The 26,489-nt window shown below is 38.5% G+C and overlaps 1 protein-coding gene across 5 annotated transcripts in view; it reads right to left on the bottom strand.

The window, feature by feature from the left end:
* MBP (myelin basic protein) overlaps nucleotides 1-26,489 on the bottom strand; it is a 114,932-nt gene that overhangs the window by 67,970 nt on the left and 20,473 nt on the right. For all 5 annotated transcript variants that reach the window (XM_084282221.1, XM_084282223.1, XM_084282222.1 and 2 more), the window contains exon 2: nucleotides 21,775-21,849. In XM_084282221.1, coding sequence (XP_084138347.1) covers nucleotides 21,775-21,825 — 51 coding nt within the window. In that variant the 5' untranslated portion in view covers nucleotides 21,826-21,849. The remainder of the gene's footprint in view (nucleotides 1-21,774; nucleotides 21,850-26,489) is intronic.

Below are 26,489 nucleotides of genomic sequence, written 5' to 3'. Positions count from 1 at the left end.
AAGATTTCCAGAGTAGTCTGAAGAGCAATAGCCATCAATACCCATGCTTTCCCAGTCCACTCACCACCTTTATCTGATCTGAACTGACTGTTTGCCAATTCACTCTCCTTTCACATTCATTTTAGTCCCATGTTCAGGAAGTACAAATATTTCACTCTTTTTTTTTTTTTCTTCCCCCTCCCCCCCCCCTAAAAAGACATGGTTTAAGTCTGAAATGCAATGTTGATGCTGTAGTCTGCAATCTCTTTTCAAAATACATGGAACAAGGGCAGCATTGAACCCCACTAGATGGGTAATTTTCCAGTGTCACCATCACGTGAGGTCCTTCTGAAGAGCAATAATAAAGAAAAGTACACAAAAGCAATCCTGTTTCCTTCTGCTAGTGAAACCGCTCATACATGCTAGCATTTTGATAAGATCTAAAATGAATGAATAGGGCTATCTGATATACCAGAAGAAAACGAGTCACCTAAGCAACTGAATACACCCAAGCTAAAGGCGCAACAGAGATGCAAAAACTAGCAACCAGTGACAGAAAAAGGAACAACAGAGAAAAATAACCACATCCATGATCATTAAAAAAAAAAAAAAAAAGGAAACTAAGTTCACCAGAGGATTAAGAATATCTTGTTTTTCAGGCAAAGTTTGCCTTACAACCTTCTACACTGAACTTCTGGTATCATGGGTTTGAGTTTGGCAGTTGGTAATGACTAAAAAGCAAAATACATGCCCAGACTCTTTGAGATCCTCAGCCTTGAGTCCTCCATTGAGGTCTATGTACAGGACTGGTTGTGGCAGTAGGGCTGCTCATTTGCCCCTCTGAGCCACAGAAAGCAAGACACGAGGTGAAGCAGGTAGCAGCGAAGCATGACGCAGGGGTACCGCACTGCTACGAACCCACCTCAAAGCAGCACTGTAAGGATTTTACCTGTGTGCTCCTCTGCAATGAACAGCAAAGAGGCTGAAAAATGTGTAGCTCAATCAAAATTTTTTTTGCTTTCTTCCATTACCTACAAGGAAAATATTTTATATGGACCTGAAGTACCAAAGCAGGTTTTAGGCAGGCTGTGAGCTAAAGCATAACTGTGTCAAGCTAGACACACAGAGAAGAAAACCAGTTCCTGACAACAGCTGAGCTCTGCTCAGTTCTCCAGCAGCCAACCAGACTTCAAGCAGGCTAGAATTTCACTTCAGGAATTTTATTCTTAATTCCATTGCAGACAAGTAGCAGTCCTTCAGGGTACAAACTGAAGATGACAACATACACTTAGAAGTCATTTCTATATGCAATTGAAGATGGGCTTTATTGAATAACATGACTATCTTTTTAGTGCTTGATCTGTGTTAAGGTACTAAATAAAAAACAAATACACATACACACACAAAAAAAAGAACAACCAAACAAACAAAACCAACCAACCAACCAATCAAACAAACAAAAAAACACTAAAAAGGGTAGAAAGGGTAGACACGTTTAAACAGCTTTTCCAGTGTTCTACCTGCAGTGATACATTAGACTAATCCAACCCCCTTCTGAGTTTAATATTATGAGCAGAAAAAAATGCCTGGAAACAATTCTCACCAAACACTACTAACGGACTTTCAACTTCTTGAATTTAATTTAATTTTCATTTCCCAAGTCCTAGTTCTTGAGGAAAGAAGACTCACAAACTGCTACTTAAAAGCATCTTAGATTCAAAATTACATTCCTTCAGTTCCCTGAAAACTACCAAGACATCTTCAGCATTTAAAAAGTAGGCTTTACTCTTGCTTGTCAAGAATTAAAAGAATCGGTCATAACACCAATCAGTTAATATTATAATCTAATTTTTCAAATATAGTGATTTTGAGGGAAGACCATTTTCACTGCTTTAGATCACTTGGCACTCTCTAGTATTTTCAAATTTATTTCTACGTCAAAGCTAAGAGAAATTTTATATCCAAGTTGCCTGATATTACAGTATATTTACCTAAAAAAAAAAAAAAAAAAACCTAGCAGGGACACCTCCCACTAGAACAGGTTAAGTCTTATTACAAGATGTTGAGTTATTTTTAATAATTATTTTTACTTTTTATCACGAGGGAGAGGACATTGAGAAAAATAGTTTTGTCTTTTCAACTGGCAAGATATTTTAACCTAGAAAAAAAGAGGTTTCAGCTGCTTGTTGGGGTGCAGCCCCCTCACTGCCTAGCCACATGTCCTCCGTCAGGCCAGGAGAGAAGCTGTCATGAACAAGCCACCAATCACAAGGCCTTCAAATGTTCCTGGCTATCCAGACAAAACACAAAAAGTTGGGCTAAATAGCTGAATGGCACAAGCTATTTGATGTAAATAGCTCGATATTAAATTCAAGATGTTAAAAGAATCTGAGTATTGTTACACAGTGATCCTGGAACGAGCTCAGGTCCTGAGAGTAGTGCAAATAAATGCACAAATAGCAGTTAAAAGACAGTATTTTCAAATGTCTAGATTTATGGGGTTATATTCACCAAACAATCGAAATACAATTTTCCAAATGTAAATAGTGTTTTGGTTCAGCTTTTCTCAGATAAGAGTTGTGAAATACAGCTGGCACAGCAGCAAGGCTTTGTAGTTGAAGGAAGCTGATAGAGGCACAAAATAGCCTGCGTAATGGTAACAAATACTGCTGTGATGCCTTTCAACTCCCACTTTAGGAAACTAATACAAACAGGCACACACTCTATTCACTTTGAGAGTATATGGCTTTGTAAAAGACCTCCAGAATTGGAGCTTAAATCACCAGCACTGAATAGTGATCGGGCAAGGCCAAGCAACACGAGCAGGGAAATAGTTTTGTGCAGGTGGTCTGGTTTCTCTGTTCTCTTCTCCTTCCTCATTAAAGTGGAAAGCTACAACTCGGTTAAAACAATCAAATAAAAAAGCACGATAATAACAAAAAGATGGAGAAAGAACAAAAGAGTGTTACATCAGTAATGATTCCTGTAAAACATCCTTTATTCTTTTGTGGCATAAGCTTCCCCTTCCTTCAAAGAAATCCAGTAAATACAGATTCAATCATATTCTTCTAGCACTAAAATGTTTTAAAATACATCATGTTAAGAGAGAGGCTTTGTCCATCAATTCTTAGAAACAATGATTGTCATACAAGACAATTAGCGGGAAGCAAAAGAAAGTTTAAATTAAATACTAAATTTTGATACCAACTACCTTTTCAGAAAGCCACATCACCGTTTGAGGGATCCGGTCACCTGCAGTCCCACTACGGGTCCAAATCTGGCAGACCTTCTCAGAAGGCCACTGCAAGCCTCTCAAGTGTTAGCCAACTGTTAATACATAGTTGTCAATGATATTTAAATATAATTCCTTACCAGAACACAGAAAAAATACCTAGATTGTTCATGCTTAGGAAAAATCATCCTACAGCCAAAGAACTAGGTATACTGAAGTGTACACACTCCTACTTTTCTGAATGTGACATTAAGAAAACAATTTCAGAAAGCTGATTACAATCAATTCATGGTTTTGCCTAGGGCATGTGAAAAGCATCAAAATAATGATCCCTTCCCCACTTTCCCTAGGTACTTTTTTAACCACAAAATGCATGCTCTAAAGAGAGGTTTAACTGATTTCAGAAATATTCTAGCTGTCAGTCATTTTCCAGAAGCTGTCTAAACAGAACCTGAAAGACTGTCATAAAAATTACAATAAATAGCAAAATGATACACCTAATTAGCACTAAAAAACTACAACACAACCCGGCAGAATCTCAGAAAAATTAACCCAAAGCAATCCATGCCAGAAAGAAGGAAGAGTTATGCAAGATGACCCCAACACGGGGAGAAATGTTCAATTTTGCTGGAACAGAAGGGTAGACCCTTACTGAGATGATCGTTTTCCTTTCCCAGTGTTCATATGCACAAGATCACGGCCCAGTGTTATTATTTTCTGAGAGGAAAGCTAGGGAGCTGGCTCTTCAGCTATCACACAGGTTCTCTCAAAGCCTTCAGTAAGCAGCCGGATAGGGCCCCCCCGATCTCTCTTTTGGCAAGCACTCGGAGGAGGTGGGAAGTCTGACATTACACAGAAGTTGATGTTTTCTTCTTTGATGGCTTCTTCAGAAACTAGCAATTTCATGATGCAGCCAGCAGTGAGAGTTGTAACTCTTGGGACTCTACACAAGAGGCTCTTCTGAACTCACCATTAAATCCTGTGTGTTTTTCTTTCACGAAGGTGAACGCCTTTACAGCACTATTTGTCAACCACCACTGTGTAAATGGCATTATGCCAATAATTCATATAAAAACAGATACCTCTTCCCCTGATTTCGCTTACAATTCTGTGATTTTAGTTTCTAAATGCAAAATGAGTGAACAATGCTTTCCTCCATGCTTTAAACCAACACAGAGGCACTCTCACAAGAAATACTGTGCAGTTACAATCACACCAATATGACTGGAAGACAAACGGGTCATTGTAACATGTGTACAAAGCTAACAAGCTGAAACACTAAACTGCGTGTCCAGTAACTGAACTTTCACATCTCAGAATTGAATAACAAGGTCCTAGAGGCAAAACTTACTTTGGAAAAAAAAAAACACATAAACTTTTGTATAGCCAAAGGTGCCCAGAGAGATGACATTTTAATTGTTTATTTTCAGGCAACTGTTCAATCAGTGTGTAAACGTTTAAGCTGGCATTCAGATTGCACTGACCCTGGTCTAGCAACAGCAAGAAAAAGAAAACATAAGATCAAAGCACAGGCCAATTTCATTCCTTGCTACACAGTTGGTATATAGGGGTCCCTCAAGGCATGAAGCAAGCTACAAGACATTAGGATGCAGTTTCATTCAGCAGCAAGAGTACAGGAATGCTTATGCAGTTGTGAGATAAATACGCTTTAATGAATTCATATTTTAAACCTGATCTGAGCACCTGATCTTATTGGGGCTTCCAGACATCGTACAGGGTATCAGTCAGAGCTTGAACTCTCAGAGTTCTGGCTACCAGGCCACCAAGCAATTGGTTGTATCGGTTCCATCATCACCTTCAGATATTGGAGCCCTCCTCTGCAGCCCACCTACACCCTAATGTAGCCCAGACTATCACATGCTGATGTGAATTACTCACATATGCAATCTTATTTGTGTTTATCCAAACTTCAGTGAAGTTATGGGGCTAGTTTCTACTGTGACTTTATGATTTGTTATGCAATGAGTACAGGTAAAATGTTGCATTTTTTCCTATAGATCAAGAATTCAATGCATTGCTAGCTCTCAGAAACAGTCACCTTGAGTCAACTTATTTCTACGTACCACAATGAGCCAGTGGTAAGACAAACCTTGAGAGCCTGAGGAAATGACTCACCCAAATTTCTCACTTAGTACTTCTTCAGACCCAGGTGACACCTGATTCATCAGCAAATACACATTATTACTCACGTGGAAATCGGGGAGGTTTGCCTGCATATATGATTGCTTCCATTTAAGCACACCAAAAACACCCTAAGATCAAAATGCATTTTTCAAAAAAGTGTCTTCAGATGTCCAATATGGTAAGATACATGCTCCTTAATATAAATGTTTCATAAGGCTGTTTTCATACCTTATGAAAAGTATGAACAGATAAGCATTACCAAATAAGCAATACTCCATCTGTACTATGCATAACCCTATCCTTTATAAGCATATTTGTTTTAATTTTGGTTTGGGTTTATTTTTTAAATGCCTTTTTTTTTTTTTTTTTTTTTTTTTTTTAAATAGACAGCTCAAAGGGGCAGTGTTCATTTACTTTTTAATTTATTTCAAGTTGTAATTTCATTTTCCAAATGTAAAGTGAAACAAGACACCAAACCTGGGAAAGACTAGGCAACAGCAATTTCCAATTGACTGTAAAAATAAAAATCCACCTTCTGTACTACCAGTGAAGTAGTCCCAGAAGTGATGACAATAAAAGGCTCTTGTTCACGTATACAGGAGAAATGGTAATACCAGTAATGTGGCCACACCTATGAGCAGCCACTTTTTCACTTAGTGAACCAAAAAGCAAATAGAAACTGGTGTTTAAAAAGATGATTCAGTTTACCAGAGGCTGATTCATTAATGAGGTTCCAATAAAAACTCTTTGTACCTTCAGGAGAACAAAAGTATCATGGTGGGGGGAGATGGGAACAAAGACATACCTATGCCATGCTGAAATTCAAGAGCTATATGTTAAAAATGAGAGTTTCCTACTTTGCTTGTTGTGCTTTACCTAAGTATTACTTCTTCAGCATCTCTACTCATCCTTCAGGCAGGAGAACTTGTTCTTCTCCCCCTCAACTTCCACTTTTTTTTTTGTTTGCTTTTAATTTAGTGCCTAATTTTCAGATCTTTTATGAAGTTGTAACCAGTGCCCATCATTCTAGCAGGAAGATTTCAAGCAAACAAGGATCATCACCCAACTAGAATGTGTGCTTTATGCCTCTGTAGTGAGGTGGGGTTTGGTCTGTTCTCCCACGTGCTTAGTGACAGGATGAGGGGGAATGCGCTTAAGTTTCTCCAGGGGAGTTTTAGGTTGGATCTTAGGAAGAACTTTACCAAAAGGGTTGTTAGACATTGGAACAGGCTGCCCAGGGAAGCGGTGGAGTCACCATCCCTGGAAGTCTTTAAAAGACGTTTAGATGTAGAGCTTAGGGATATGGTTTAGTGGGGACTGTTAGTGTTAGGTCAGAGGTTGGACTCGATGATCTTGAGGTCTCTTCCAACCTAGAAATTCTGTGATTCTGTGATTCGTCTTGAAAGAAAGAGGACTATACATGAGTGAGCAACTCATCTCCACCATTTTGTTTTGTTTTACCATGTATCCCAAAGTATGGTACTTTATTGGGGTATAAGAGACTGTTAAAGATAGGGTACATTCTGTTCTCAATAGAAACACCTGCATGAGAAGTGAAAAGGCAGTAACACATGGGTAAAGTGAGAGCCATACTTAATAAATTGAATTTCAGATGCTTAGCTATTTTTATCTTTTTGTTAAAAGTAGATGACCGAACAGCTTTAAGGGTAGCTGTTTCCATGGGTGAAGAAGGTGGGTGGGAACAGACTGCTTGGATATGCCACACGTACCCAGTGTCTGACCAACCTGAGAGTCGCCTGTGGTGAAATGACTGCTTTTGTGAAGGAGGGGAAAACCACCAGTGGTGTGTGCCCTGCTTTTAGCACAGGCTTTGACACCAACTCCCACAGTCTGCTGCTCTCCTCAGCCAACAGGGGAAGATAAGGTTTGGGTAGGTGGAATACAAAAAGCAGACAATTGGTTGCACCACCAGACTCAGATGTCTGCAATCAAGGGCACCAAGTCCAACTGGCAGTCAGATAGCAGCTGCATCCCTCAGGGATCAGCACTGTAGCCAGTATCACACAGTGACTTTAGTAAAGACTGTTGAGCTGCTCACTACATGGAAAGGCAGAGCTGCTGTCCAGAAGAACCTCGACAGGCTACAGAAACGGACTGGCAAGAACCTCATGAAGTTTAGTAAAGGCATATGCAAAGCCCTGCATTTGAAGTGGGACAACCCCATTCACCAGTAGAGGCCAACTGGCCAGAAAATAGCTGTGCAGAAAAGGTTTTGTTTATTTTTTGCATCCACTTCTGTTAAATGAATGTAAATGATTGTATTACAAATGTTTGGAAGTGAAGATAGCTCCTGAAGCATGAAGCAAAGAAAGGGACTATTAACATGAAGATTTAACCCCAGTTCTCCTAAACGTGATCACTTGAGAGAAAAGCTCCCTGTAAATCCCTATGTAGTGAAAAGAAAGGGGGTTAGAAGAACAAATGTGTACTTAAGAGTTATGCTGAGATTTTTTTTCCTTTGTTCTGCTTTGCTCCTTCTATAGACTTTAAAGACATTTTGCTTGAAGCCAATATCGTCGCTAGAAACAACAGCCTCCCAAGGGAAAAGCTGTGGCTAATACATCAGTTTAAAACCACTTGAACAGTCACAACTGGTCACAAGAGTTGCAGAAAAACATCAGCCTGATTGAGCAACGAAAAACTCAGGACTAATTTCTCCCCAGAGGAAAAAGCTTCTAGCCTCAGAAAAAAAGATGGGTGGACTGTACAAGAGACTACAAAAAAAGCTGAGATACTATGCTGTCTCAAAGACTGGCAAAAATGCAGGCAGTACTTAGGAATTATACCCTGTCAAAAAATGTCAAGAGAATTACAATGCTGGGAACAAAAATCAATGTACCCAGCTTTTAAAGCAATGATGATGTGAGGGTACTTGTTTGTTTGTGGGCTTTTCATTTATTTGTTTTGGTAAATAATCCATAGCAAGAAAAAAAAAAAAATCAATTGCCATGACTGAACAGATAAAGTATATTTTGCAAGGTTTAAAAGTTATTGTACTATTCACATGAGAGCAACAAATGTTGGCCCAGGTAAATAACCTGTCTATCACACCCCAACTGTGATGCAATACTCGGCGATTAACAAATAACATCCTTGGATTCAGCTAAAACAAATTACAAAAATCTATGAAAGCTAATGGCTATGACTTACATATACTTATGCTGCTTTCATAAAAGGATTGTGGTAGTAGCTACTTGTCTATACTTTTGCACACCTCCTGTGTACATTGACCTAACAGTATAATTAACACAAGAACCTCCCTGAAATGAAATTCTACAGTCTACAATCAGCAAATCGTACAGCCTAGTAAGCTCGTATTACTTTCCCACTGCAAAATTCACATGCACATACACAAGGACAAAAAGTGGCTTTATAATGGAGAAATAAGTTAAAAACTGTAAGAATTAATGACAATGCAACAGCTCATTTTCATCAATATTTGAAGATCTTCGGCTCAAGCCACTGCTGTAAGATTGGTTTGGTTTAAAGGAAAGATTGCTCACTTCAGTAGAATCTCCTTCAGTAGATATGCTCTGTCTCAGCCTAGACAGATGACCTTTTCAAGGTAACCTTCCTTAGAAAAAACAAATCCTCTGATAATGTCTGTGCAAAATTAGAGGTAAACATGGTTACTAGAGGCGATGCAGCTCAGGGCAAACTTCTCCTTGTATTACCAGCACCCTGCCTACGGCTGAGTCACATTGAGCTTTTAGTTTGTTTTCTGCTCACCCCTCCTACCCTTGGAGAAAGATGTAAATGCAAAACATAGATATAGGTATAATCTATATCTACAGGTAAAGATATAAATATGCATATAATATATATATGCATATATCATAATATATATAATATCGAGGTCCATATTAATCATGTGTCAAGCAGAGGAAGAGGTAGAAGGGGGAAAAATTGGGTTTCACCTCTTGTTCATAAGACCCAGCTGCAGAGAGACTCCAGCTCTTCAGACAAAACTGCTGTTGTTTTTTTTTTTTCCCAAAGATTTTGCTTGCACATAGCCCACGGCAAATCACATTACATTAATGTGCAAAATCTATGTTAATGCACTACTTGGCTGGCAGTTTTAAGTGCACAGACGTCATGAAGTTAAAAGACTGCATTTCCCTCAGCAACTGTTACTTAGTAACCCTCAGCACATAAATAGAATTTTACATGGCTGCATATGTGTTGTGAAGGCTGGAATTTATGCCTCAATTCTAGCGGTGAGCCAGAACCCAGGGAGCCATGCAGGGCACTGTACATCAAACTCGCACCAGCTACATTCAACTGCTTCTCGAGGCAGGGAATTTAACCGTGCATGACCAGAGAGGTATTTCCATTGCCATTCTCTTTCTGGTGTTGCATCCTAAAAAAGGGGCAGAGACAACTTCTTTGAAGTTAGACCTCAGACAGATTTTTCTGGTATTGCTCATCTGCTGTTCAGTGCAAGCTTCAGACACAAGCAAAACAGTGAACACACAAAGCTCTTCACCTTCATCCCTAGAGGTAGTATAATCTACTGGCTATGTAATCACCAGGTATAATTGGTGAGGGCAAACCCACAGTCAAAACACTGAAGGAAAAAAAAAAAAAGAAAAGTAAATATAGGGATGAATAAAACAAGTGGAGCATGATCGATTTAAAAAAAAAAAAAAAAGAAAAAAAAGACAAGAATACATCATCTCTAAGTATAAAAGTCTAAATAGGTGTATTGTATTAACTTGTATATTTGATCCTTCCACATATATATATATACGCTACTTGTGAACTCAGTAACTCAATGACAGCGTACTCAAATTGTCTGAGTAAATATAAATGTGGGACTGAGTAACTATCAATGTGGGACTTCAGAATCTTTTGGGACCAAAAGACAGCCTTTCCAGCGACGAACAGAACAGGCAGCCCTTTGAAAATGCCTGGGAATCTTTTTTATTCAATTCCCTACTGGTGCAAAATGATCTATCAACAGTACTCCACTTCATCTAATGCTTTCCTCTGACACCCAACGGTTTTATCTCCCACAATGATTTAGTCTAACAAAAGTGAAATGTCTTGACATAAAAACAACTGATGGAGTTACACATAGCATTTCACAAACAAGTATATAAAGAGGTTACACAAATTATATCTGTAGTTATTACATTAAGTATAAGCATATGGATAAGCAAACATATTTCATTTGAATCTTTTAGCAAGTTTACAACCCATTACAAAACGTCCAGCATATCTTCCCATTTTGTACTATGAATAAAAGGTTTTTTTTTTTTTTTTTTTTTTTCCAGATTCCCCCAAAAGGATTCTAGAAAGCTGAGCCAATCCAAACAGCACCCTCCCCCCCCCCCCCCCCCCCCCAAGCTCCCCCTTCAACTCTTCTGCCTTAACAGGTAACTCAACAGGTACAAGTTCTCATTGCAAAATCCCAGAAAATCAATGCTTCAAAATATGGGCTGCTACTTAGATTTTTTTTTTTTTTTTTATCTGCTGCAACCATACCTTGACGCTAAGTCTTGTAACAAGCAAGATGTCTTAGCTCAGATCACGAAGTCTTGAGTCCTGTTAGGCGTCAATCATTTTTGCTTTCAAGACAAACAAACCCAAAAAACAGAAAACACCACCACTAAAAAACAACCAACCAAGTAAACAAAAATAGGTTTGAAATTAAGGTTTGAAATTAACCCCACTGAAGACTGTCCAAGAGAACTCCAGCTGCCCAAAGCCGTCCCTGGAGTCCTCATTTTCTTAAAGCCCCAAGACCCACCTTGGCAGCACACCAGCCTAATTGAGCTCTGCGCAGGAGACTTGGCCAAGACTTAGTCGGGAACGGGGACAATTAGCTGGCCATCTGGCTCTCTGCATGGAGGAAAGCAGCTCTGCACCTGCTCCACCAGCCCACTGCTTGTAGCATAATTGGTTAAAGCAAGATGATCAGAGCAAAACCAGAACAACTTGCCTCCTGCTGATACCCGTGGCCCATGAGGTGAGATTGAGGCCAAGCCCTGCTCCTGGTGGAGCCATCTCCCTCATGGGTTCCACATTCAGAGGGTCTCTGATCCCTTATACACAGCAGCAGAAACTATTAAGAATTACATTTTCTTGAAATATTGAATGTAAGAGGAAAACAAAAATCATAGAATCATAGAATCATAGAATATCCTGAGTTGGAAGGGACCCTTAAGGATCATCAAGTCCAACTCTTGGCACCGCACAGGTCTACCCAAAAGTTCAGACCATGTGACTAAGTGCACAGTCCAATCTCTTCTTAAATTCAGACAGACTCGGTGCAGTGACCACTTCCCCGGGGAACCTGTTCCAGTGTGCAACCACCCTCTCTGTGAAGAACCCCCTCCTGACGTCAAGCCTAAATTTCCCCTGCCTCAGCTTAACCCCGTTCCCGCGGGTCCTGTCACTGGTGTTAATGGAGAAAAGGTCTCCTGCCTCTCGACACCCCCTTACGAGGAAGTTGTAGACTGAATCAACACTGAAAGTAATTTATCAACAATCAACACTGAAAGTAATTTATCAGGTAAATGAACCTGCAAGAAACTGAAAGCTAGATGTTGCAAGCCCACATTCTCCGCACCTACAAATCACCATAACTTAATTTGTCACATCTGAACATAATGGATTACTGTGGTTCAGATCAATCTCAACTAAAATATATTAACATAAGTTTTCTCTGAACACAGATTTGCTTCTGAAAGAAACTGTAGGTTTGCACTGTATCACAGGAGAAAGCCTCTTCCTACCAGCAAATATCCCACAGCATATTGCAAATTATTTCTTTCATCAGAAAAACAAAACAAAACAAAAAGAAAAACAACTAAGTTTTAGTCTTCATTACGTACAGCTTTTGACCTAGAATCACATCTCATGTGATCGAGCTCCAGAAATAACATCAATCCTCCTAAACATATTGAGTTTTCTGTGTAGCAGGGGACCCGAGATAGAACAACTGTTACTTTACGCAGCGGGTCTCACCTATTGTGAGCTCTGAAGCCTTCCACAGAACACCAGGAGATTTTTATATATTCTATTAGTATATACTTAACATGTTAAATATATTATTAAATATTTAACAAACAGATGGCATTGGCAAGTATTGAACTGTCTTTAATATATATTTTATGAGGTATAAGCATTCCTCATTTGTTACAGTCACTAACGTGAGATGCTGATTCAGAGTCCCACATTTACCAACCTGCATCTGCCAAGTCTCATAAAAACAAATGGGATTTCAGACACAGGATTAAAAAAAAAAAAAAAAAAAAAAAAAAAAAAAAAAAGAAAAGGAAGCAATTATTCAAGGCTTTCTCACTGTGCACCATAAGGCAAATTTCTACAGTAGAAAGCTCTGGCTCAACATTAAGAAGAGATTTAGCCTGTAGTTCATGGGGAAGATCAGAATGGACAGCAAGCTGCCCTGGGGAGGAAGGCTGCTGGCCTCACTTCTTAAAACTCACATAGTGAACACATGTGCAGCCAGTCAGGGGTATATATATTGAATACACATTTGAATATACACTCACATTTTTATAGGTAGTTCAATATATGCTTAATCTTTTTTTATATATGTGTATATGTGTGTGTACATTTATATACATGTATATACACATGTACATAAGTAATTAAAGAGGGATTTAAAGTTTTTGCAAGTTTCCCCCTCACAATTGAATCCATGCTTCCCCAAAAAGAATTCAATAGCTATTCTCTGTTTTCTGTAGAAGACAAATTTTTAACAGGTACAAACGTAACATGTATATATATATATATATATATATATACACACACACACACATATACATGTTACATTTATATATATGTATAATATGTATATATAATGATAGTTGGGTATAAAAAAAACAACAGAAGAACTTTGATTTTCAACTCTTTCAAACAATGGCAATGGCACTACTGGATTGCTTGAGAAGCAAGGTACGGTGATAGGAATAGTTGCTGAACGTCTTCTGTCAACACAAAGAGAGAGATCTGGCTAGAAGAGAACTATTTTTCAAGTAGATGTGTGTTATAGCAGTGCAAATTTTATCTCTTCTACAGTGTTCCCACCTCCATGATAAGACTGCCTGGCAGCTGGCTGTCTCGTCACTGTTTCCAAGCATGAAACTGTGCTGTTAATCATTAAATGCTGTTTCTGAAGCCTCCAAACATCAAAACATGGCACTGAGTTTAGACTGCATTAGAGACAGAAATACTAGCAGAATATAGCGTGACAAAAAAACCTGCGTGCAAGGAGTAGGGGGACCGAGAAGGTAAAGGGAGGAAAGAAGGGGGGGACTGTGAAAGACTAGGAAAATGTGCTAGACATTTAGTAAGTCAGTTATGACCACAAAACCATAAATCACTCAGATTTCAACGTAACAGTCTCAACCAGTGCCTTTTAACCAAGACGTTTCCAGCATATTGGGATTTCCATGAGTCATGTGAAAACCTCAGCGCTACCAGACAGTGAATCTAGTCCTGAAGCTCTTACACAGAATGGGAATAACTGAGGCCCCCCAAACAGTGACTTTTTTGTTGTTTTGATCAGTAGTGACTTGTTTAAGGATAGATCTCATTGATGATAGCCTTGCTACAATTTCTGGTATCATCAATTTCTGGCTACAGTTTCTGGCATCTGCATCTTTTGAGCTGTATGGAGGTCATGAGCAAGCTGAGTTCCTCCATACCTCCCTAAATTCAGTGCTGTTACAACTGCCATATTTCAGTTAAAGCTAAGTCCAGGTACACCAACCTGAACGTCATCCTGTGGCACTGTACGGGGAAAAAAATAATAAAAAAATACCACCCACAGTTTCCATCATTGTCTCTTCCTGATTATAAGAGATGTGCAGAAGTCCCCTAATTATCCAATGTAAACGGTATTTAACTTGTGGCTCTCAGCTCTATGCAAATTCTTATATTGTAATGGCCACATCCACGGGATGCTGCACTGAAAGATCAGATTGTTTTTCAAATGAGCCTTATCTCAGCAATCAAGAACAAAGTCATATTACTCTGCTTAAAAGTTTTTCAATTTCCTTTTGCAAAAGACTTTTTTCCTCCAGCAAATTTTTTCCTCTAGCAAAAGTTCTGCAAGTATTTCTGTCATGAAAGCTGAGGGCATGAGAAAGATAAGTAAAAAGGAAAAATATCCCATGACATCTTAGCTCAAGGTGGAAAAATACTTTTTGAACTGCAGCCGCAGACAAATTACGTTTATTTGGTGTACAAAAAACTGCAATTACGTTAGAAAGAGCTGTTTATCATTCATCTTCAGCTTCTGAAGTAAAAAGAGAAGTTATTGTTAAAGTGACACTTTGTAAGGAAGTCCCTCATCTTTTTTCTTCTGATATCCATTTCATTTTTGATGAATTTACAAATTAAAGTAAGATTCCCCTCACCTTAGCTATGTGCAATTCCTCTTTTCTTGTGGCAGGATGCTTAGCATCAGACTATATCAACGCTCAGGTTTTGGCTTTGTACTGTTGCATGGCGTAAAACCATGTCTACCAACAAGTTTCATTGACCCAGTTTCACTGTCAATTACTTTATCAGAAATATAAGTAAGTATGAGATGGAGAAGTCATATAAACCATTGCTCTGGCATGCAATACTCCCAGCTGGTGCCCAGAAGCATCTGAGGCAACAGAACTAGCATTAGGGGAAGAAGATGAGGACACTACTGAACTATTGAACACACTTTTACCAGGGCTTAATACTATTGAACACACTTTTACCAGGACTTAATACTTTGACAAGTGTCATGAGAAAGATTTGCCAGTCATTGTCCTGGATATTGGAGATTCTGCTGGGGTTTGGCCTCATAGGCCAAGTTCTAACAGGGTGAAAGCACTTCACCCATGCTGATTTTACAGATTTAACTGTCTTCTAAGGTAATATATTACATATTGCACAAGATTTTATATATATATATATATTATATATTATATATATATATAATTAACAAATATAACTATTGGAAATTCTAGGTTGTTTTTTTGACCTATCTCATCCAGTTTCAGAGCAGCTGATAAAGCGTATTGCCACATGATAGCATGTTGATCTACAAACCACCATAATAGTAGAAGCACAAAGAGGTTCTTTGAGAAAGAAGGAAGATATCGCTCCCTTCAGGATCTCTGTATCGCTTATTGCTTCCTCCAGACTAAAAATAACATCTTCACCTTCATTTTTCTGGTGTGAAGTCGCTAGAGCATTGAACACAGTGTTCTTGGGCTTCAGTATGGGCTGACCCTAAGAGAAGCCTGTTCAGCAAGCAGCCCAGTTCACAGGGAGTTCAAAAAGAACGGGCAGTGAATTATACCCTTTTCCTTCCAATTCCTTGCTAATTTTAGTGGTTCTATCATTAAACTCAACTGACAGGACATTTGTCTAGCTCTGTATCAGAGCTAACAAGCAGCAGATGTGAAAGAAACTATAGGAAACTACCACAGCAACATGGCATCTGATGCACAAGACCTCAAAAATTACAGCACGCACTTCCCTCTTCTGCTAGTCAGTTCTGCAGGCTGAGGGTGGGAGAAGAAAGCCTAAGACCCTTCCTCCTCCCCAGCCAAAACCACAGTGACTGCACCTCTTCCTTTTACACCCATGCAGACTCAACCAGCTCAAGACCTAAACGAAGAAACGTTGGTACTTAGCACTCATGCACAACAGAAAAACATTCTTGTGACATTTCATTTAACATTTACTTATGTATTTACTTGCTTTTTCATTAAAATGAAGGTCTAATGAAAAATGTCCAGTATTACACAATTCAGGCAAAAGCCTTAAATACTCAGGTGCCATGGTCCTGACCATAACTTGCTGCTTACCCTTCTCAGTCTTGCCTCCCACCTGTAACTCTTCTGCCAGTTGCTCTGTTCATAAGTATTGCTACCTTCAGTAGCATTCAGATACACAGGAAAAAGGGGAATTAGGAATCATAAAAGAATGACTTCTACACCACTGACGGTTTTTCTTCCACACATACTTATGATAAGCTTCAGATATTTTAGACTTAAAAAAATATTGTAACATTAATAGACCTTATTCAACCCATTGCCTGAAAAGTTTAATGAACAGCCAAGTATTTAAACACATGACTTAAATTTGGACACATAAATCAGTCCTTCCATAGCAGAGCTACTTGCCTACTTAAACATTGAACAGGCTTCAGTACAATGCTGAATGATGGTCTAAAGGTTAATTTTTGATGAAAGATGTCATAGTTACCACATACTTGGCATTCTCAGGGGCTTCAAACAGCACTGTCCTTTCTGTATCGCTATGATATCATCTCACTGTCTGAAGCACATTAGTGCCTGAAGGCTCCACTCAAAGTCTCAAAGTCCTCCTATTAATACAGAATGACACTGCATCTGTCCCAACAAGCAATCTAGTTAGACAGTAGGAAGGTTAAGAAATGTAACAGGAGAATACAGCCAGCACAAAGGGATTTGCTCAAGGCCAAATCTAGGTCAATGGCAGAATTTGAAGAAAACAGATGCCTATCAAATTGAACTGGTTTTGCTTAGCTTTACAGAACTGCCCTTCACTCCCTGGAATGGGATTGCCTCTTTTGAAAACTTCCTTCCCTTGTACCAGACACCAGCTTGACCAGACGTGGCAGTTTGAGAGAATTTCTATGTGTAACCTGTAAAACTGGCTGGTGAAAGTGTTCACCACATCTCTCACAGAGAACTTTGATTCGGTCAACATTTTAAAGTTTTTCTCTTTATTTTCCCTCTACCTTCAGAAAGCTATTGAGATGGAGTAATGAGCTTGAAAGGGAATATTTTAATCAATATATCAAATATATTTGATATATTGGATACATCACGAGTCCCTGGATTCTTTTTTTTTATGGTAGAGGTTTTACGCTCAGAAAAACAAACAAAAAATATTAAAGGAAAATAAAAATAGCACTATACAACTTTGCTAGGGGAAAAAGTGAAAGGGCTTCACTCTTTTTACACATGGTAACAAGAATAGTGTATTTAAACATATTAAACTACAATACCATATGTCATTGAAAAAAAAGCATATCCCAGACCTCATAACCTACATAACCTGTATATCAAGTATCTCTTAAACTTGACGTATTGATTAATAAAGCTTTATCTTACAAAAATAAGACTTCAATGCAATTAATATAACTAATCAAATTACTCCACCTGTTGTGTTCCCTCCCCCCTCCCCCCTTTCTTGGTACTTTACCATGCATACTAAGAGGAAGCACCTGGTGTAAAAGAAAAGAACAACAAACATGCACATGGTTTAGAGACAAGCAGTCTCAACAGTCTGAGGTAGGGCATCAAAGGAGACCAGTGTGAAACTCTTCTGCTTGCAGATTGCTCAGTGTCTACGAGGTAAACTAAACAAGTACTACACTGAGCCAGCCAGCTTCAGAATTTCACACCTCTCTCATCAGGGAGAGCCAGAAAACTTTCTGTCAATGTTATCAGGAGTAAAGGCTGCACAGGGTGCGAGATCTCTGAACATCAGCCATACAAGGAGAAGAAAAAACAGAATTCTCTTCAGAATCAGTGTAGAAACCATCTGACTTGTTGATTGATGCATGCTTACCGGAGCAATTTTGCTTGAACTGTGTTGAGTTCACTTTAAACACAAAGAACAACTTTGTTTCTTACAATTATCAAATGAACCACTGCAAAACACATTACAGAATCCATGTAAGATGGTAATCAAATGTAAGATTTTTCATAAATTTACTATGCACCAAGACTTGGTCATTACTAACAGATGCCTTTGTAGTTCAAGCAAAACATTAAACTGTAGATTGAGTACTTTATCATCACTACATCTGTTTTGAATTTCTGACTGTGAAAATCAATATACTGTGGCAAATTTACAGTTCTCAAAGTTCCTCAGAGTTGGATATCAGAGGTAGCAATTGATTTTGGTTCTTTGGTGTTTATTGACAGCATACCCGAAGTACAGCAAGGACATGAAATAGGCAAATGATCCGACACGTTTCAGGCCTTCTTATGTTTCTTGAGCAATCTCTTTACATGGCAGGGCAGTGGGTTTTTATCTTTCATACAAGTCACAAGCTTGCTTTCCAGCACCCCACCGTATGATGTGACCTGAGGTACAGGAAAACCAGGCTCTGTGGTCTTGCTGAATTTGGTAGTTCTAGAATAGCTGAGGCAGTGACCGAAAGACTTCTTCCCAACCCCACGGGCCTGAACAATCAACACAGAAGGTAAGAGCCAATTTTGACAGGTATCAAGAAGGTTCAGTGATTTAGGGATGCATATATATGCTGAACAGAATTCTCCAAGGGAGACAGCCAGAACAGACAGCGGCAAGGAACTGTTCTAATGAAACACTTGAACACACCTTCTGACATCAGAAAGAAAAAAAAAAAAAAAAGCCCATGGCTCTTTGCAGCTGTGCCGAATTAACATAGATCAACTAGAACTCAGAAAAAAGATCAACAAAACTTTGTTCACCCACTCTTTTAATTCTACATTCAGTTCTCAGAGAAGGTAACAAAATTTGTGACATGAAGAACAGGACATTATTTTCCTTTCTGTTTTTCCCAGATACATTTAAGTAAGTTTAAACCCAAGTATTACCACCAAGAACAAAGTTAAACAAAATCCATAGTTGTACATTTACTGCAGGATTCAGTAGACTCAGTAGCCTAAAACCATCCAAAGTAAAAGAGAAATAGGAGAAATTGCTGTGTTCATTAAATAGTAGAGAAAGGTGAGGGCTTTGTAAGTATTTTTCTCATTACCTAAGTCAAATAGACCACTTCAAAACATTCAATTAATTTCAAATTTCTCCTCATTATTCATAAAAGCATCATTATAGCCTGGCATTTTTATAAATCAAGAAGATAACATTTTGAAAGAAGCATCACAGCATGGGAAGCCATCTTGCCTTTCATAAATCTGCAAATTTGAAAGCATCTTGGTCTCGTAACAGGAATTTGATGAAATAATTGGTTTCTGGATATTTCTAATTTGCCATCAAATATCCAAATTTACTGAAAGTAAAACAAAGCATGATGTCAACTCAAAAAAAAAAAAAAAAAAAAAAAAAGAGGAAGAAGAACAAATGAAAAATACACACAGTAATTGCTGTACTACAGGGCATTTTCTGTACAACCAAGAATTACAGTTTGTTTACAGTATCTTCACTAACACGTCAATATTCATGATGTAGCTACCTGGAGAACTGGACTATCTGTTCAGGAGCCAGTATGGTGTCTGTGCAGAAAATCTGACTGTTATGTGTTCAAAACAAGCTGCCTAAGATGATCATCTTTTTTGGTACTATATTTTGGGGAATTGAAACATTACAAACAGCCTGAAGTTACAAGTAATGAATTTTAGAATGAGCTGATAGCCTTCTGCATTGCAGTTCTACTGCTAAGAGCAAGGAGAGGTCATTCAGCATTTTCACAGCAGTCTCTGCAAGCCTGCAGCACCACAATACTGGTGGGAAAACTGTTCTAATTTACAGCTATATTGAACAAAGACAAAAGAGCAACTTCAGCTTGAAAACTAAAAACAAGTATGGTACATATGGTACAGAACTTTATTATTGCCTACAAGAACTGAATCAAGATTGACTGGTTACATGGAATACACGGGAGCACCTTAACCGTATCTTTCCTGATTTTAGATCTGTGGCCTTATCATTTCTTGTGATACTACTGCTGTCTTTCTTGAGTAAAGGGAGATCTTGATCAGCATTGGCTGTTTTAAAGTTTGGGGTTTTGCTTTACTTTTGCGCTCTGAAAGGATGAGAGAGGGACAGAAGATATTGCTACAGAAGTAAGTTCCCCCTTCGAAATATTTTACATCAATGAATGTTATTTTCATTGCAGAATTCAACATTCATTGAATGATAAGGAAAAATGAATTTAAAAGAGCTCAGCTGTCTTTTTCCTTCTAGACCTGTTTTACATACTCAGTGCAAGACTCATGGACACCTGACTCTTGCTCATTCCTGAAGGACTTGTGCTCATGGCATAGGCTGCTAGAGCTTGAAGAATCTTCTTATTTCTAAGGCCCCATGTGCCAGACAACTCACTGACCTGCCACTCAGATGTATAAGACACATGATCCCAAAGTGGGAGAGAAGTTATGAAGAGTTCTTCTAACCAGATTTTGTGCCCAAAGAAAAACCTAAGCACAGGACACATGGTGCACAACAGTCTAATAAGCTCTGTGTACCTGCCATATCACACCTGCAGGATCTCCCATGCTTGGTCAGAAAGAGTCAAAATATTTAACTAAATACATCTGTTAGGTACACATGACTTTGCTGGATCCACACAAGGCAATTTTCTAGAAATGTAACCAAAAATCTTAAAGTGCCAAACACAGCTTGGGACTCACGCTATTGTTTTCACTAAAACCGAAACCATTTTGTAAAACACTGAATAGAAAACAAAAGCATGTTTCCAGTTCTCTCTTCCTGCTGTTTTCTGTTCCCTCCAACGTCCTCATGTACTTCCCTAAAGAAGAAGTCAAAGAACTAGTAGCTATATGAATTCTAGTCTGCATAAACCTTTTAGGGATAGCTGCTTATCTGTGCCACTGCAATGCAAAATACCTGCATTCCTCCAGCCAGAGCACAGAACTATCTGTTTACATCATCTGTCTGATGCAAAGGGCAATAAGTTTATACACTGTGGGATTGGACTGTAAACTGTTCTTTTTGGGTGGGGATGGGTAGAGGGAAGTTAGCAAAAGCTAGTAAGAAAAAACAACTTTTTATATATGCTTTATTTTAAGATACATGTGAATACACTCTTTCTGTACAATGCAGACACACAAATAAACAAGATATTATCACAAGGCAAACAGAATATCACATAATACGTGAAATACAAAGTGTCAACAGTGGCCTAGAAAATATATACTAACTTTTAGTTAATATTTTGATGATTCTCCTCTTTCTACCAAGGAGATTTTTAAAGTTGTATCTACTGAGACTGACAATTGTTGCCTTTGGAATCCTCTTATTTTACTTGTTTCCATACAGTTCCTTTCTTAACGATAAAGCCAACGACTGCCAAAATGGAAAGCTGTCAGTAAGTAAAACATTAGTCAGCTCATTGGCTCTTTAAAAATGTCTGCAATTTCCTGCTCCTAAGGCTTATTTCATTCATTTCAAACATGACTGAGAAGCATTTTGTCAGCTATGCATCTGACACATGAAAACTTCATCCAACACAGCAAAATCCTAGTCTGGCTACATCTCATAGGACCCTTTTAAAGAAATTATTTCATTTTAAAATGAAAACTACAAAAATAGCAATGGTGAAAGTGATCTGGTAAACATGTTAAGGTAGTAAATATAAATTATTATATAACACAGATTTCTGAAATGATCTTGCCTCTTCAATTTTCTGCTCTTACCTTGGTTGACTTGTCAGCACTATGTTCTCGTTTCCCCACATGGTTCCCCATGATCTACCACCAGAACTTCAAATTCTGAAAAGACAAAAACAAAACAGAAATTTTGAAACCAATACATTTATATTGAAATACAAATTAATTCTTCCTTGAACAGTACAGCAAAACAGCTCTCATACAATGAACATTTTTACAGTCCACAGTAAATTTTCCTTCTTAAAAAAGGAAGAGGAGGGAAAATAAAGCATTTGATTTGTACATAAGCCAAGACTAGGTCAGTATTTAGGCAGAAGCCCTATCTTTTGATATCATATTTACAATCCCAATTGCACAATATGTAGCAGCTGATTTGTAGCTGCAGATTTTTGTAAGGCATCAAGTAAGTTCTTTAGAATTCACATTTGCCATTACATAAACAGCAATTACTGAAAAAAGCCAAGCACTACACCAAACTGCTAACAATTTGCTGTAGAGGTGAGAATGGATATGTTCTTTAAAGCACAGGCTTTCATGGCAAGCACATAGGAATGGAATGCCAGCCTTTTCTTTGTATTTTCTGGCTTACTGTGGTGTATCTCAGCTTTAGCAGAGCTTATGTAGGTTAAACCACAACACTGAAATTTCAGCTTTTAGCTTGCATTTGTGGTTACACTACATATTTCGTCTCTTAGAAGCCTGTGTCTGTATAGTATCTTACACAGACATGGTTTGTCTTTGAGTTTTAGTACCTAAAGACGGTGCAAGGTAACATTTAAAGCCCCGAAACTTAAAACTACTTCTAAAAGAAGTTTCAAAGAGACTTTCTCTTCTCAGTATTATGAACTGGACTTTTGCTCATAATGTTGAATTTCTGACGAACAGTAATATTTGCTACTCTGCAACAAATATAATGCTACATACTATAAAACCTTGGCATCAGAAATCTTTGCGCAATGCTCAAACAGTATCAGAAGGCTGTTACTTCATTAACAATATCTTCTGCAAAAGCTTGGCAAAGAAGCACAACAGACCTTTGCTATGACAGAAAACATGTGAAGTAAAATAACAGCCTATTACCTAGTTATACTCGAAAATAAAGACACGGTTATAAGCTCAGATACATGGACTGACCTGCATACCAAGGGATACCTATCTCCAACAGATAGAGACTTTGATTACTTCTGACTTTCCATCACAAATGTGCATTTTATCGAAAGCCACTCTGTCCTGCATTGCTACTGCAATTTCAGACGGACTGACAGATTTCTCCCCAGACACAGATAATACACTTCAAATTAGCAAGGGTCTCCAGTGCTTATTCAATTATCCACCAAATTCCAGCCACTCAACACTCAAAATGACACATGTCACTATGTGATCAAATCATTCCCCACTAAATCCACTTCTGAGGTCTCACAGAGGAAAAATTAAAAACCATCCAAACTCATTAAGTGTACTCAAGATAGAGTTTATTGCCAAATAATAGATTTTTTTTTTTTAAAGATATATGTGTTGCATAAAAGATTGAAATACACCTTTTGAAACTGTGAAATCAGCACAACCAGTTTAAATTATTGTGACATTATGAAAATTTGCAATAAAAAATCCCCCCAAAATGCACTTACAACCTTGATTTCAGGGCTGAACTACCTCAGAGCAGCCTTTCTTCTTTTCCCTGTGAAAGGCAGCTCATCTCTCATCGCCTACTTTGCGACCTAAGGAAAATACCAAGTGGAATACAAAACCAGAGGAAACATCTATCCAGGAACGTACCGGCATGATGTTCCAAGTCATTTATAGAAACAGTAATAATGATAATAATATCAAACGCTCTGCAATGCACATACTTTTAAGTAAACAGGCAATGGAGCTGATGTAATACTTGCGAACTAGAACTTTGCTTGCCGTCCTGCCTCACCTTTCTCTCACTTGTTTCTGTGGATTAAATCTCTAGGAATAACTGTCCTGTGCCCACGAAACACCCAGCACAGTGGGGCCCCACTCCTGCACTGCCATAGTGGAGAAAGATACCAGCTATGGACAAACCATATTGTGCACCATGGTGTGAAACTAAGCCAGATAAACATTTTAAATCCTTTGCTGGTGAGTGGAAAGAAAATCAGCAACAAGTTCCACGCTGCCACAAGCTAGCTGTAGCAAATGATAAGGCCAGTTTTCTTCCCAAGTGTCTGCACAAAGTAAGCACAATGAAAAACCAGCAAACCAGTAAGATACAAATTCCTGTGTAGAAATGAAGATACTTCCCAGACAAAGGCACAAAAATATCTTAAGAGTAACAGAAATGGAGAAATCTGTAAGTGGTCCTTTGGGAAATAAAGGCTTTCAAAAATTTTGATGCCAATTGGAAGTGGAAGCCTATAATGCAAACTGTTCTGTATCTATCTGATGGGAAAGTAGCAACATGAAATTAGAGAGGACAACATGCAGATCTGCGATGATCAGAGCACAGTACCAGCATACGCAAGCCTGGAAGCATTAAAATCACTCCCAGCAGCAAAAAGAAAGACCCGATTTTTCACTTTACATGCGAGCAGAAGTCTGCCATACTTGATTAAAAACTGAGACCATGGGTCATTTTCACTTCAGGATGAAAGTACAGGCTGTTGTTAAGACTACCTATTTTGTGATTGCTGTTGTTCTGAGAAAGCCACCGTTTGTATGTGTGCTGATTTTTATGAGATGAGTTGAGTCACTGACTTCAATGGGATTACTCACTGTACCATCTTTGTAGGAACCTGCAGCCAACTATTCAAAAAATCTGAGATGGAAGAGGATTTTCTTTTTTAGTAATTTTCGTAACATTCAGGTTGCCAGACGAAGCAGCTCTGCATACAGCGAAGCAGCAGCTCCTGGCAGTTATTAACAAATGTCAGTCAACCCAGCTACATCCTTGTTTGCAGATGAGTCCATACGTGCCTTAGCACTGATAAACAGCCACAAGAACAGTCATGAAGCTCCAAAACAATGAGAAAATACAACTGCCGTAGAAATGCAGCAACCTCCATTGAATCAGATGTGAATCAGGTCTAACAATAAGCTTCCAAAATAGGCCTGAGCATGAGATCAAGCTTATGACCACAACAGCACATGTCCTCAACCTTCCTAGTGAAATCCAGCAAGTTTTGTAATTCCTGTGAGACAAACGATTCTGCATATGACCTTAAGTCACAAAATGAGAGGGGACACGGGGAAGACCTGCAACAACCAGACCACAGCACCAGCTGCCCAGGCAGGCACTGCAAGCTCTACAAGCAGAGCTGCCCAGCAGCCTCCACACCGCTCCCCTTGCCAGGAGCCAGCTGAAGCAGCTTTGCTGCCAAAACCCTAGCATAACCCAGTCACTGCCTGCTGCCGAAATCATTCCAGCTACCCAGGCTGCTTCAAGTGATTCCCCAAAACAGCACAGGGATCTTGCCTGGGGAAATAAAATAAACTGCCTTCTCCCACCAAGTCACCTTACTCAGGGACTCAGTCTAACAGGTGGCCTGCAGGAAGCCTAGGCCAAGCCTTCTTTTCTGCTTTCTTCAGGATAGAAAGGTGTATTCCAGCTAGAAACAGTGGAAACACCACTTCAGGACAGAAACCTCTCTTTCCTATCTAAGTGTAAAATTAAAAGATGAACAAATACAGAAAGAGATGGGAAAACTTGGTCCTGCATATCACATATTCACAAAAAAATATAAAAAAATATATATATATATATAAAAAAATGCATGTATGTTTGATTAAAATTGATTAAATTGATTACAGATAGGGTTTTGTAAACATATATCATCAGACAATTTTTTTTTAACCCAATTCTAGCCTTCCTGTTGAAATTAAATAGATATTTGTACTTTGGACAAGGTTCTGAAAAGGTTATCTCCCCACACACACACACTGTCTTACATAGAGGTTTAAATCTCACTTCAGAATTTCCCCTGAAAGGCAGAAACATGTTCCTCTAAACTTTTTGAACATACCAAGAAACAGATTGGTATCTTTTTTTTTGCAGATTACGCTAGCTTAACTGTAAAGTACCATTTTCTTACTCACTGAAAGGAACCTGAGAAAAGTCCACTACTTGTAATTGTCAGACTCTAAAGGGTGTACATCTCCTGTAATATCTTGCTGAACATCAGCTTTCTGTAATCTAAATAAAAACAATAAATTTCAGCCCACGAGCTTGTTTACAGTGACAGCTAACGAATCATAACAATTCAGGAAATACAAGAGGCTAGAAGCCAATGCACCTGGTGCACCTGTTTTGAACATTAATAGTTATTTAGCTTTAAAACGTACAAACTATCTAATGGAAGTCACAGGATGCTGCAAATGGATTGTTAAATGTTATCCTTGAAGAGCAATTTAGTTATGTAAAATAAGGGTTCGATCTTACCTCTTCCCACGCACTTCAGTATGACTCAACAGAACTACACCTAATAATACAGGTATGTGAGCGCTTACATATTTACAAGTATCAGCTCATAATTAGTACCTTGTCTAGGAACATGTATTCACCACACACTGATGCTGGTGAATAATGGTGCAGAGCTACAGTGCTAGATACGTTTACTGAATGCTCACAGTCTTACTCACGTATGGGAAGAGTCAGCATGGAACATAAAAATATTTCAGGAATTTACTTAAAACTTTCTGCTACATTAATTGATATTCTCGTCTGAATAAAACTGGATTTTACTACTACATCCAGATCTTATTAGACAAAAGAAAGCAGC

Source organism: Netta rufina (assembly GCF_964035555.1).
Source record: "Netta rufina genome assembly, chromosome: 2".
Lineage (NCBI taxonomy): Eukaryota > Metazoa > Chordata > Aves > Anseriformes > Anatidae > Netta > Netta rufina.
Note: the sequence above shows the minus strand (reverse complement) of the source record. Positions and strands in the feature narration are given on the sequence as shown.